General features: G+C 38.7%; 2 protein-coding genes across 2 annotated transcripts; one reads left to right on the plus strand and one right to left on the minus strand.

The window, feature by feature from the left end:
• Window positions 1–245: 245 nt before the first annotated feature.
• On the minus strand, window positions 246–7,660 carry LOC140016422 (uncharacterized). Its single transcript, XM_072069936.1, has 3 exons — window positions 7,655–7,660; window positions 4,461–6,042; window positions 246–4,051 (listed from the first exon to the last, which is right to left on the minus strand). The coding sequence occupies exons 1-3, from the start codon at window positions 7,658–7,660 to the stop codon at window positions 246–248; spliced, it is 5,394 nt and encodes a 1,797-aa protein (XP_071926037.1).
• A 24-nt stretch (window positions 7,661–7,684) lies between these two features.
• Window positions 7,685–14,441, plus strand: LOC140016423 (uncharacterized). The gene is made up of 6 exons (XM_072069937.1): window positions 7,685–8,149; window positions 8,689–8,833; window positions 12,073–12,126; window positions 12,239–13,217; window positions 13,483–13,750; window positions 13,995–14,441. Exons 1-6 carry the CDS (start codon window positions 7,685–7,687, stop codon window positions 14,439–14,441), a joined length of 2,358 nt encoding a protein of 785 aa, XP_071926038.1.
• The last annotated feature ends 262 nt before the right edge of the window (window positions 14,442–14,703 follow it).

Consider the following 14,703-nt stretch of genomic DNA (forward strand, 5'->3'; position numbering starts at 1 on the left):
TACACGTTATTAGAATTTATACTATTAAATACTTAGTTATTCAACAAATTTGATTGGTTAATGGGGAGTCAGTCCTCGATCACCACATATTTATGAAAAGTAGCCAGTAAATTGAGAAAAATGTTTCACTCTAATTGACAATTAATGTTACAAAATTAATATCAACTGCAAGTATAATAAGTTCTTTTTTTTGTTTTTAAATAATCTTTTTATTTATTCATGGAAAATAGAACCAAATATTCCTCTTACATAATCCTCATTTTTCTAATTGAAGGTATCCCTATTCTGTCCAAACGGATTGCCCCACGAGCCAACCTTGGGAATTTACTGAAAGTATCGTAAACCTCAATTTGTTTATTTGGATGAGATATACCCACATTAGATAAAGCATCAGCAACTGTGTTAGCCTCCCGATAGCAGTGCGTGAATCTAGGTGGATCATCTAATAATTGCCAAATCTGGTTGACGTATCTTCGAATTTTCCACGGACACTGAGTACGACGTTGAATGATCCCAATTAAAACCAAAGAATCTGATTGTACACATATGTTTCCAAAACCGTTATGTATACAGATCTGAAGACCAATAAGAAGGGCACAAGCCTCTGCACGGAGACATGTAGTTTCTCCCAGATATGCCGAAAAACCAATCATTGGTAATCCAGTAGAATCCCGGAGTATGCCCCCACCTCCACCTATTCCTGGATTACCCTTAGCACATCCATCCGTGTTAAGAGTATACCTCCATGTCTCTTTGGTTTCCCAGCGGATACGTTGATAAACAACCGTACCCCCAGGTGCCTTTGACCAATCATACAATTGACAAAAGGATTGTAGTCTTATCAATTGTTTAAAATGTATTCCTACCATGGATTGGATTTCTGAGAAGATGGCTTGGCGAATGGCCGATGATTGCATCTGAACACCCTCAAACATTGCTTTGTTCCTTTCCTTCCAAATCTGCCAGCAAATTACACTAGGAAGAATACGGCAAATAATCTTTCGTAACTCAGAATCCTGTGAATTCAACCACCAATCAACTATGCGTGCTCGTAGAAAAGATCCTGAGAATTTTATTCCACATAACCCTCCAAAATAATTCCAAAGGAATGACGCAATGTGTCCATTGGAGAATAAATGCTCAATAGACTCCTCGGAAGGCTCAGTACAGCAAAAGCACTTTGACGGCAAATGGAAACCAAATTTACGAAGCTTATCCGGTGTCGGTATTCTCCTCAGAAGTAATCTCAACATGAAAAATGAAACTTTCAAAGGTATCAGAGGGTGCCAAATGGAAGCAAATACCATAGACGTGGGTCGGGTCTGCCTAATGTCCCCAAAAGCCGAATGTAGAGAGAAATTTCCAGTTGTTGTAGGCATCCAAAAGACTACAGCTATACTTCCTTCTTCTGGGACCATTTGTTCTGAGATGGAATAAGCAATTTCCTTTGGCAATGTGTGGTATAGAAGATTCAAATCCCAATGGCCGTTGTTTACGAAGTTTCGGAACGTCAAATTTGGGATAACTGGAACCTTTAGAAACAATGCACCACTCCCCAACCAGTTATCGTACCAAAAATGACACGCCCCATATTTGGCCACCCATAATATTGAGAGTTCCACTTGCCGACTCACATTGAGCATCCTTCGCCAAATTGCCGAATCCGTTGGCCTGAGTTCTACCTGACAAGGGTGCAGACATTTACAATACTTTGCTTTCATGAAGGTCGACCACAGTGATGATTCTGTTCGGAATTTCCACCATAACTTGGAGGAAAAGGCTGTGTAGACGTCACATAATCTCCGAAATCCAATTCCCCCTTCCTCAACTGGATAGCACAATTGAGGCCAACGTATCCAATGAAACTTCGATTCCTCGGGTGAGGATCCCCAGAGGAATGCCGAGCATGCCTTTTCTATAGTTTTAAACACCGAGCTGGGAATCACTGCAGCTGACATTAGGTGAACTGGTATTGAAGATAGTACATGCTTGATTAGAATAATTTTTCCTCCAAAGGAAAGTAACCTTGATTTCCAAGACAGAATCCTTGCTAGTATTGCGTGACAAACTTCTCCAAAATAAGATGATTTGCATCTTCCAATGTAGAGCGGAAACCCTAAATAGCGTATTGGAAATGACTTGCGGGCAAACCTAGAGATGCGATCAAGCAGCCGTCGTCTTGCCATTGATACAGATGGATGAACCAGATAACAGCTTTTTTGTACATTTAGTAATTGGCCCGAGCATCTTTGATAATCATCTAACACTTTCATGATAGCCTTCAGGGAAAATGAGGATCCATTTGCAAATATAAGAACATCATCCGCAAATGCCAAGTGAGTAATAGACGGGCATCCATATGGAGCTTTGAAACTCACGAATCTTGGTTGCATGACAAGATTATTCAGTGCTCTAGATAACACCTCTGCCCCTATAATAAATAATGCTGGTGATAATGGGTCCCCCTGGCGGAGTCCTCTCGAAGACTTGAAAAAACCATATGAGGATCCATTTATAATGACGGAAAACCAGACATTAGAAATCAGTCGCCAAACCATATCAATGAATCTCTCACCAAAACCGAACCTTCTCAGAACATTTATAATATGACTCCATGCCACTCTGTCATATGCCTTAGACATGTCTAGTTTCATAACCACATTTCCACCTCTATTCTTTTTCGCCATACCCGATATCACCTCCTGTGCAAGTAGGAAGTTTTCGGTTATATTGCGACCCTTCACAAATCCTGTCTGCTGGAGAGAAATAATTTTTGGCAATATTCCCGCCATTCTGTCTGCCAAGATCCTTGATAATAGCTTGTTGAAGAAGTTACATAGGCTGATGGGTCTAAATTGAGAAAAATCTTGAGGATTTGGCACCTTCGGAATTAGAACAATTGAAGTAGAGGTGATGAAACGAGGTAGCTCTGCTCCACAGAAAAAACTGAGTACCGCCTTGTAGACATCTTGGGCGATTATTTGCCATGCAAAAGTAAAAAATTTTCCCGTGAATCCATCTGGGCCAGCAGCACTTTCTTCATCCATTGCCTGCAGGACTCTATAGACCTCTTCAATTGAAGGGATTTCTTCCAACTTCACATTATCCTCTCCCGAAATCATAGGTGGAATGAGATGTAGCATATCTGCAGATGATCCCAAAGAATCCGAGAAAAGTTCAGAGAAATAGGTGGTTGCTTCACTTGCTATATCAGCTTCATTGTCCACCCAAACACCATTGGCTTTTTTGATACGATGAATCATAGCTTGAGCCCGTCTCTGTCTTACTATCGCATGAAAATACTTTGAATTAGTATCTCCCTGTCGAAGCCATTTTACCCTAGCCTTTTGCCTCCAAAATTGTTCTTCAATTGATAATGCATATCTCAGCTCCGCGTGAGCCTTTTTGAGTTCGATCTGGCACTCCTCCGAATCATCTTGATCTACCACTTCTTCTGCCCGTTGCACCGCCATTTCTGCAGATCGCACATTATCGATCACGTTTCCAAAGTGTTCTTTGTTCCATGTCTGAATAGCTTTTCTTGTTGCCAATAATTTAGAACATAGAGCACGCATCGGAGATCCATTGACATCTTGAGTCCAAGCTTGGCGTATTACCTCCAAGAGTTGTGGTTTAGTTGTCCACACATTCAAAAATCGAAATGGACGCGGCTTAGTATCTGATTGAGCAACAAATGAGAGCTTTAACGGTGAATGGTCAGATGGATGTCTAGCCAAGTGAATGACAGAAATGTTATGAGAAAGATCCAGACATGCCCCGTTGACTAAGAACCTGTCTAACCTCTTTGAAATCCGAGCTCTACTTCGTCGATTGTTTGACCATGTAAAATTGGGTCCTGAGAAGCCTACATCGAATACTCCAGCCTCCTCCATGAAAGACAGAAATTCCACTCCTTCTGTTATAGCAAATGGACGACCTCCCCTTTTTTCATGAGGTGCTACAATAACATTAAAATCACCCCCAATACACCAAGGAAGAAAACTAGGCTTATCAGCTAACAATGAGGACCATAACTCACGCCGCTCGTCAACTGAGCATATTGCATGAACAAAGGACAAAATTATTGGAGAAGGAATTAGGGGACTTTGTACATGTAGAGAAATATGCTGATCCGAATTACCAACAATCGAGCAAAGAAAAGGATTATTGTAGAACACCCAAATATCACTTGAACAATTAACAAGCACGTAATCAAATAATAGACGTAGACGAATGGTTTGTATTTTAGATACGTCTAACTTTGGCTCACAAATCACAACAAATTGGAGATGATGTGTCCGTACTAAATTGATTAATCTTCGTAGATTAGGTGCTTTAGCTACTCCTCTAATATTCCAAAAAATGCCATTAATCATGAGAAAGAACCTGGAATGAGTTTTTGGATGATGTCTCTGACCGTGAGCGCAAAATTCTGTCGGTTTGCAGATTAGCCCTCAAACCTTTTGTCCTTTTTTGTTTGGGATTACGGTCAGCCCCCCCTGATTGATCAAGACTTGAAGAAGGACCAGATGATTCAGTCAAATTTTCTTGTGGGACACCCGGTCTGGGAGACAAATTTCCTGCAACAGTTGGTGAATTAACCTCCACTATCCCATGCTCTGTAGGACCGAAATTCTCCACTCCTCGCAACTCAACATAGAGATGCTCCAAAGAGTTATTGTCGGCCATGGACTGAAGTTTCTCTTTTGATGCTTCAGACGATGTAGCTTGGGTCCCTTCATCATTTCCATGGGTCTGTTCTGAATGCTTTTGCATTAACAATTGTTCCCCAACAAGTGCTTGCTCTCTCATATGAGCCGTATTCAAATTCCCTTGCACATCATATGTTGTCGGCTTGGATGCAGCAACTATCACCACTTGGTGATCAGTATTTAGATGATGAAGAGTATTTTTGTCGGCCTTACTCTGAAGTTTGTCTGTGGGATTTATATTAGTTTCAAAACGGGTCCCTTGGTATTCATTCCCGTGGACCTTCTCCAGCTGGTTTTCCATTTCCCTTCGTTTCTCACGAACTGTCAGCTCCATTGCAAGATCATTTTGTGGTTGTTCAAATCCAGCAGAGGACAGCAACTTAGTTACTCCAAGCTGAATTAGGTGATCATCAGGCTTATTAACTTCTTGAACCTTTGTGGCAGTACAAACTTCCTCCACCACTGCACCTTTTAGTTTTTCCGCATAATTGCCCATCTCAGTATGCTGCACTTCGTCGGAATCAGTCACGGCATCTGTTGTTTTTTCCAAGTTAGCATCTGGGTTTTTCACGAGGTCTAAATTAGACACTTGAACATTATTAACTTCTAACGATAGATCCGTCTGCAGCTTTGTGTTATGCTTATATAGATACCGAGACCCAACCTCAGTTACGTTCTTCTTGCATTGCTCTTGGGAATGACCCAAACGTGAACAAGTTGAACAATACAATGGCATATTCTCTGGCACAATCCTTTGCCAAAATCCAGACTCCCCTTCAACAGCCACCCAAACTCTTTGTGTAAAAGATTTCGCTACATCGAGCTCCACACATACCCTGGCCAAACTTGGTCGAGTCCCAGCTGCCGTTGCCGAATCTAGAAACAGTGGTCTTCCTACTGGAGAAAGTATGGAGAATAATGAATGTTTGTCGAAATAATGAATGGGCAGAGCTGGAAGAACTACCCAAACCGGAGCCAGAGATGATTCCCTAAGCACATGAAACTCCCTTGTCCATCTAAACACACGCATCGGATATTTACCCAGCTGCCAAATCCCTCTCATCCAAATTCTGTTGAAGTCAGCTTCAGCCATGCACTTAATGAGAACATGCCTATAGTCCATCAATCCAATAGAAACATGATCCTTCAGGTTTAAAGAAGCAAAAAACTTTCGAATGTCTTCCAAAGACGGTCGGCCATGAGAAAATTTTCCCACCAAAGCCCATTGAAACGGCGCTGCAAGTTTGTCTGCATCTGCTTTAGAAAAAACTACCGCAGCTTCTCCCTTGTAGACAGAAGCCTGCTGAATGTGGATAGGCGATGTAGCCGGCTGAGAAAAAAGTTGAGAAAAAGATTTTTTTTTTTGTAGGTGATAATCCTTGCCCCTCAGCCGACGGCTGAAGGGCAGCCATGAAATAGTTGAGAAATTAGAGAAAATAATAAGAGAGAAGGAAGAGAGTTTTTTCTAGAGAGAAGATATTGTTTACTATCTAAGTATAGTATAATAAGTTCAAGATAACAAAAGAGCTTCGAAAACATACTAATAGTCGCGGAGCCAAAAATGCAATTCAGTGAGGGCGAATGTAATGTGTAAATGTAACCGTGCAAGTATTGAGGTATATATGTTTACCACATAATTTAAACAATATACTTGAACAATTATGTAGACAATCACTATGTAGATTTCTTTCTTCTTTTTTTTTTTTTTTTTTTTGCAAAAGTGAAATGAAGAAAAAGCAATTTTTTTGAGTTTCAATCACAGTTAAAAATTTGACAAAATTTTACAAATGTATTTGTGTTTTTAAAGTGTATTGAGAATGAAGTCGAAAATGAGTAAAAGTAAAATTTAGTCTTTGTTTGTGGTTTTAATTAAGTGTAAGAGGTGAAATGTGCAGTTATTTATTTATTTATAAATTGTTGACTTAGAATATCACATAAATATTTTGTTGAAGATTGATGGCCAATATTCACTAAATGTGGGCGCATAGTTATTAATTTACACATATAAATTAAAGATTTTGATTCGATTCAAGCAGTTAGGGCAAGTAAGCAATATTTTATTAATGTTGAGCCAACCGTTTTAATTTATACATATAAACTAAAGATTTTGGCAGGATTAGTGGAGGCAAAATTGTTAGTTTACACATAGTGTAGTTTACTCTAAATCCGTCTCTGCCTACAAGTTTCTCTAATTTTTTACCAAAAACAATACAAGTTTCTCTAATCAATTATTGTGTAATCCAAGGGATAGTCCACTTATACTTTGTTTATTCGTACTTAAAAGTTTTTGTTTCTATTGTTTGGCTCGTATACTTTTGTTGTTAGGTCCATGTTACTTGTGACCCACAGCGGAAAAGAAAAGGACAACAAGCTTCGTAGGTATCTAAAACTTCGACATATTTCGCGCGAGTTTGTCCATCGAATAGTCAAATTAAGACTACAATAACGACTTTGGTCAAAGAAGTTCATAGTGAATATAAGAAAGAAGTTCATCCTTTTTTTCTCATAGAAATTAACGTTTCATTCACAAGCTCTGCAATAATGTAATAGCAGAAAATACATCATCAAATATATCATAGAAATATTAGATTTGAAAGATCTACAAACATAGCAGAGTTGAACAAATTACGAATATTACATAGTAAATATCCAACCTACTATATGATACTATCAATCTTTCTGAGTCTAACAAACATATATGATATATACATGTCTTCTCTCACCAAATCTATTATTTAACTACTTTCAAATCCATATATCAAGTTGATATCTGACAAAATAAATTTAGAATTTTCAAATCCGAATTGAAGAAATTGAGTGGAGGGGAAGCCTTGGATTTGGAGAATAAATGGGATAACACATGAGAGGTAAAGGAAAGACTGGATAGAGTTCTGATGGATAGTGAATGGAAGGAGACCTATGCAAGAGCAAAGTGCACTCACATTCATGTTGAAGCATCGGATCAATGTATGATGTCGGTGGGAACTGAACCAATAAAAAGAAATTGGAAAAGGAGATTCTATTTTGTTAGGAAATGGCTTGAATATCAAGAAGTAGGAGAGGTAGCTGCAAAAGCATGGGGAAACAGGCAGGAGGGTTCTAGATTTTTTAGACTTCAGAATAAAATCAAAGATTGTAGATTTGAGCTCATGAGATGGAACAAAAAGTTAAAGGGTAATGCCAAGAAGGACATTGAGGTACTAAAGCAGAAAATCACATACAGCAGGCATGCAAAGGGGCCTAATGCAAAAGAGGAAACCAATTATCAACTAAAAAAGCTTGCTGATGCCTATAAAAAAGAGGAAGTCTTCTGCGGACAAAAAGCTATAATAAACTGGCTTCAGGAGGGAGACAAGAATACAAGTTATTTTCATGTTGTGGTTGAGGCTAGGGATGAACTCGCGAGCAGCTCGGTCAAAAACTTGATTCAAACTCGGGTTGACCGAGTTCGAGCATCCAGAAGCCATGCTCAAAGGCTCGTCGAGCCTTATCGAGCCTTTTAATTTTAATTATTTAATATATTATTATTGTAAAATCACCCTTATACCTAAAAGAATTGTTGAATTTACGAAATGTTTCAAGTCGTATAAAAATTTTAAAAGGGCAATAATGTCTTTTCGCTCAAAAATTATCAAGAAAATGAAATTTAGTAACTCGAGCTCGACCGAGCTCGATAAGGCTCGCATTGACTCGAGCCCATGCGAGTCGAGCTCAAGTACTGCGAGCAAGCTTCAAGCTCGAGCTCCAATAATACTACTCGCTCGAGCTCGAGCTCACCTTTTTTGTATGTCAAGTCGAGCTCGAGTATGGCGATACTCGAGCTCAACTCGACTCGATTACAGCCCTAGTTGAGGCCAGACGAAAGAGAAATAAAATATCTACACTTCAAATGCAAAATGGAAATTAGTGTAATACTGAATCTGAAGTGGAGAAGGAAGTAACAAACTACTTTGACAACCTGTTTAAAGCCTCACAGTTGAGCCAAGTTGATGTAATCCTTGAAGGAATTCCTCAGACCATTACCACTCAGATGAACATAAGGTTAACAAGACCTGTTACAGAATGGGAGGTCAGGAAGGCAGTGTTCTCATTGCATCCAAACAAGGCACCATGGCCGGATGGTATGACACCAGTCTTTTTTCAAAGATTTTAGAACATCATAAAAGGTGATCTAACTGCTGCAATTTCTAGCTTTTTCCATTCTGGCCACCTTTTGTAGTCTATCAATGAAACCATCATTACTTTAATTCCAAAAACTGAATTTCCTGTGATGGTGTCCCAATTTAGGCCTATAAGTCTATGTAATGTTGTGTATAGAATCATGGAAAAAGCTCTTGTCAATAGAGTTAAGCCTTTACTAAAACACCGTATCAGTCTTAACCAATCTGTGTTTATACCTGGTGGACAGATTCTGTGTGACGACCCCACCTCCCCCTAGGGCGTAACCCAGGAGTTCGGCGGACCGCCTGCCTAGTTCTCACCAGAACTCACTCACTCACATCAAGAAAATAGGGTGCAGCCTCAAGAATAAAGGAAATAACAGTTCCCATGTTTGGAACATACAGATATATTCATTTCTATCTCAAACATCCATACAATCTCAAATATATCAAACTAGTGCGAGTACAATCGCAAAATTTCAAAAAAACTAGACTATGCTAGCCTGTACCAGTCTCACACCTCGCTCATACCCCCTGTAAGAAAAACAAATGGCGTGGAATGAGTTAAAAGCCCGGTGAGGTTCCCAAACAAGTAATCAGGTATAGAAATCAGGGAAACGTTACATTTAACAACTTGCATATTTTGCACAGTAATATCCAGTCATTCAAGAAATAAACACTCAATTATTGGAAGGATGCGTGCTCACTTAGAACCATTCATTCAAGTCATTCATTCATTCATTGGCCCATCATTTTCCTTATTCTTCTGACATTAGAAAACATTTACAAGTGAAAATTCCTCCAGTTTATTGACATTTATTCATTGATTTCATTTCCTGCCACTAGCCAATTCATTGGCCAGTTCTCCACCAACTTTCATGGTCATACTCGAGTATACCAAAACACTGTCCCAGGGTCACCAGCCACCCGACCGAGTCCGCTTCTAGCTCGAGTCGACTGGTAATGAAGGACAAGGGCTCAATTCAGCCAAAAGACTTACATTCATGCACAAGTAGTATTCAATCATTGAAAATTCACTTTGGCTTGGGTTGAGTGCGATAAAATATACACTCGCCCATCCAAAATCCATTTAGCAATCCTTAGAAAGCATTTAACATTCAAGCAAACATTCACAAATAGTCACATAGTCACTTATTGTACAAACACACAAGGAACACTCACCTGTCTAAGCCAAAATAACGTCAAAAGTTTCCTTCCGGATTATGCCCTTGATCACCGACAAGCCCTAAGAATAACCAATCCCAAATTGAAGTGAGCAAATGTAATTCAAAGTTTTCGAGATAAAACTAACACTTTTCATCTTAGTTGATACCAAATCTTGGTCAAAAACAACTCATATACTACTATTAAAGTGCATTTAAGGATACATGTGTAATTTAAGATCCAACTAACCCTAAAATCAAACCTTACATCTTACTAATATTCATAAGAGCAAGTAATAGAAATTTGGGTAGCATGTCCTTTGTATTTAACTATTTTCCAGCCACTTAGGGCTTCATTTCTTTCCTCAACTCAACCCAAATTCACACATAAGCAATCTTAACACAATAGCTCTTCAACTAGGCTTAATATCATCCAATTACAAGTCAATTCTAACAATGAAACCACCAAGACCAAAGCTGGAAACTAGTTTTAAAGACAAATAGCTAAATAATAGGTTTGACATCTTCCGGCGTTTTGGTCACAATTGAAGCTACACTTATCAGATTGGGGTAAATTTTATGGTGTTTCGAAGCTAAGACAGAGACCTACATTTCCTATGAGACATCGACACCTAGTTCATGCATTTTCAAGGTCAAAATGTGAAATCTCAAAGAAAACAGAAAGCTGCCTGTGAAATAGGGCTTTTGGCAGTCAGCGGTAATTTAGTCATTTCACAAGATACAATCATCCGATTGAGCTGAAATTTTTCAGGTAGATATTTAACTCCATTTCCTACAACTTTTATGTTTTGAGCAAGACCTGATTTGGCCTTTATCATGGACGAATATGCAGTGCAGAAACAGGGCAGATTCCACTACACTTGCTGGCATTTGATGTTTTAATGCTTAAAATTAACATTCATGCCTTGAATCACTACCCCAATCATGTACTAACTAAACAACAATAATCACAACTGAAATTTTCAAACCCTAGCTAAACATTCCACCATATCATTCAAAACTAAATAATTAACCATAGGAAACCAAGAACACAAGTTTATCTCCCAATTTTAACAAGATTAAGCACAAGAAAAGGAAAGGAAACCATTATACCTTACAAGAGCTGCTTGTAAGTGAAAACCAAACCTCTTTCTTCCAAAACTTTTACCACACAAAGCTTGCAAAACACCACAAGGTAAGTTTAATCGGTTTAGATTTTGAGATTTCACTCAAACAAGATGAATTCAAGGTTGAAGTTGCTAGCTTTCCTCACTTGTTTTTCTCTCCTCTCACTCTCGGCCAAGACCAGCAAGAAATGAAGAAAAATGAGCCAAGAAGAAAGATAAGAAGATAGGAAATTTGCTTGGTTAAAGTCAACAAGTGTCACACTTTGATTTGTGGTCAATTTTTTTTCTTTTCTCTCTTTTTCTTGGTCCAAAATTTTGGTTGGCTTGAGGATATTTTGGGGCTGATTTTTCTCAATTAATAATAAGGAGATTAAGGTAATAAAATAGTGTTCAAGTGGTGCACTCAATCGGTAGCAAACGGTGCACGTCGGTTCAAGTTTATTTTTCGTAACTCGCGTGTACTAGGGTTTTAACCTATGATTCACTAACTTATTAATAGCACTTCTAATCACACACACTTCCTCTTATCTAAAACTCACTCTTAACCACCAAATTTAGTACCCACACATCACCAATTAATTACACTACCAAAATACGCGAAAACACTAATTTACCCTACCGATGAAAGTAAAGGAAAAACTCTTAATTCTATGATTTATTGCAACTATGAAGAAGGTAAATGAGTAGTAAAGCTATTATTAAGTAATTTATTCAAAATAAAAGGGAATTTTAAGAAAATAAGAAGAATTTTACGAGTCCTCACATTTTGGACAATGTGGTAATTGCTCATGAGTTTTTTCATTATCTAAGTACCAAAAGAGCTGGAAAAGTAATGCACATGGCTCTTAAGCTAGACATGTCCAAAGCCTATGATAGAGTCGATTGGGTCTTTTTGGCAAAAATTATGCAGAAAATGGGATTCTATCCGATGTGGATCCAGTGGGTGATGAAATGTGTATCATCTGTTAGCTATTCTTTTAATATTAATGGAGAGAGAAAGGGTTATGTTAGACCTTAGAGGTGACTTAGACAAGGAGATCCATTGTCACCCTACTTGTTTGTGATGATTACTGAAGGTCTATCTAGTTTGTTGCAACATGCAGTGCAATGTCAAAAACTATCTGGACTGCGAATAGCAAAGGAGTGCCCTGCAATTTCTCATCTGTTTTCCGCAAATGACACTCTTATTTTCTGCATGGCAACAAAGGAGGAGGCACAACAGGTAATGCAGATTTTAAAGATATATGAAAATGCATCTGGTCAAATGATCAATGCTGATAAATCATCTGTGTTTTTTGAAAAAAATATGCAAAAGGATAAAAAGGAAGAGGTGATAGAGGTGCTAGAAGGCATGAAGCAAATACAACAGAGTAGGTATTTGGGCCTACCGGTGGTAATAGGAAGGACAAAAAAACAGGTGTTCAGCTATATAAAGGAGAGAGTGGTGCATAGGTTGAAGGGGTGGAAGGAAAAACTATTGAGTCAAGCTGGTAAGGAAGTAATGCTGAAATCTGTCATACTAGCAATGCCTACATATGCAATGGGATGTATTAGACTGTCAAAAGGAGTCTGTGTTGATATATGTAAAGAAATGGCAAAGTTCTGGTGGGGTGGAAATGACAAAGATAGGAAGATTCACTGGTTAGGATGGGAGAGACTCACAGATGTTAAAGGAAATGGAGGATTGGGTTTTAGAGATCTAATGGAATTCAATACTGCAATGCTGGCAAGACAATTATGGAGGATTTTAACTAGGCCAAATCTGATGATGAGTAGGATACTGAAGGGAAGGTATTTTAAGGGGGAGTCAATCTGGAAGATGAAAATTCATGAGAGTGACTCTTGGATGTGGAAGAGTGTGCTCAGTGCATGTGAGTTGCTAGAAAGGGAAGCAAAAAAAAGAGTGGGAGATGGGCGTACAATTGATGTATGGGCAGATGGGTGGCTACCTGATAGAGGAAAAGGGGTGGTTACTACAGTAAAGCCTCCTGGTTGCTCTATACGAAAAGCAAATGAGCTTATTCAGAATGGGGAATGGAGAATGGAGCTCATGAGGTCCATTTTTAATGAGGAAGACTGCACGAATATAAAAAAATCCCTATTAGTATCTGCAATAGCAAGGATCTGGGAAGTATACTATTAAGATAGGATATGTTTTGGCAAAGAAGTTGCACAAACAAAGGAGTAGTAGGTATGAAATGATCAGAATGCAGGTGGAGGGTGATAGCAGAAATAAGCGAAATACAAAGGTTTGGAAGTTCATTTGGAATCTAAACATGAAGCATAAGCTGAAACATTTTATATGGAAATGTCTGCACAGGATCTTGCCAGTGAATGAAGTAATAAAGAGTAGAATTGGGAAAGGGGAGGACAAGTGCTTATGTTATGGAGAGGGAACTGAAACACTAGAGCATATGTTATTTTTCTGTCAGCAGGCAACAATGATATGGAAGGATGCACCTGTGAGATGGGATGGAATGGAACATTTTAGGCCCAATTTCCGGTTATGGTGGAACAGCCTAATGGATGCTCAGCAGAGAAAGGATAGAAGAGAGCATATAGTGTTGACAGTAAATATTCTGTGGCAGGTATGGAAGGCAAGAAATAAAGTTCAATTTAATAGAGAGAAAAAATGTCCTAGGATGGTAATTAACCAAGCGGTGCAAGAGTGGCAAGAGTATGAGTTGGCCAATCAAAAAATAAGAGGGGCTGAACAAGAAACAGGTCCACAAAGTCAAGACAGATGGACACCGCCAATAGGAGGAGTTGTAATGCTCAATACGGATGCAGCAACTGATATAAAGCATGGGAAAGCTAGCTGGGGTTTCATAGCTAGGAGGGGAGATGGTGATATTGTTGGAGCTTGGGCTGGTATTGAAAAAAAGATGTAGTGATCCTGTTGTGGAAGAAGCTTGTGCCATTAGGAAAGCTTTAACGGTGGCAATGCAGGAAGGATGGGTGAATATTGAAGTACAATCTAATTGCAAGATAGTAGTAAGCAAGATCCTAGATGAAGACATAAGGGATGCAAAGATTGGAACGCTAGTTGAAGACATAAAGCTGTTAAAAAACAACTTCAGAAATTGCAGCTTTTCCTTCATTAGACGAGAAGGAAATGTGGCCAGTCATAGTTTGGCAAGGTTTGCCTTGAACTTAGTAGAGGATGTCTACTGGAAGGTTTCCTTCCCTCTCTGGTTAATTAGATTAGCCAGGGAAGATTTAGGAGCAGTTGCTCCAGTTTGTAAGCAAACTTGCAAAAGTTGTTATGGTGCAATTTAATATACCGTTTTACGTTTGAAAAAAAAATTGAAAAGAAATTGAGATTTGAGAAAGAAAAACATATAACTAATAAAAACTCTCACAAGGAATCTTAGGAGAGAATAAACTCTCATAAAAAAAATTCTAGAAGACAAGAATTCTCTCAATAGAAAATTCTAGGAGTGAACATTTCTCTCATTAGAAATTTTGGAAGAGATTTTATTACCTACGGAAAAAAAATCATTGCGTGGATGGAAGGAGACCAAATAGCCTCCCCCCTCCC

Source organism: Coffea arabica, chromosome 11c, assembly GCF_036785885.1.
Source record: "Coffea arabica cultivar ET-39 chromosome 11c, Coffea Arabica ET-39 HiFi, whole genome shotgun sequence".
In the NCBI taxonomy this organism is placed as follows: Eukaryota; Viridiplantae; Streptophyta; class Magnoliopsida; order Gentianales; family Rubiaceae; genus Coffea; species Coffea arabica.

Bases quoted from the DNA above. Each gene is read 5' to 3' on its own strand.
- LOC140016422 (XM_072069936.1), bottom strand. The intron at 4,052-4,460 runs GTTTGAGGGCTA...CAATATGCTCAG, and splicing joins CAAACAAAAAAGGACAAAAG to TTGACGAGCGGCGTGAGTTA.
- LOC140016423 (XM_072069937.1), top strand. From the start codon at position 7,685: ATGTCGGTGGGAACTGAACCAATAAAAAGAAATTGGAAAAGGAGATTC. The intron at 8,150-8,688 runs GTTGACCGAGTT...AAAGCCTCACAG, and splicing joins AAAACTTGATTCAAACTCGG to TTGAGCCAAGTTGATGTAAT. The intron at 13,751-13,994 runs GTATGGAAGGCA...GGGGTTTCATAG, and splicing joins CAGTAAATATTCTGTGGCAG to CTAGGAGGGGAGATGGTGAT.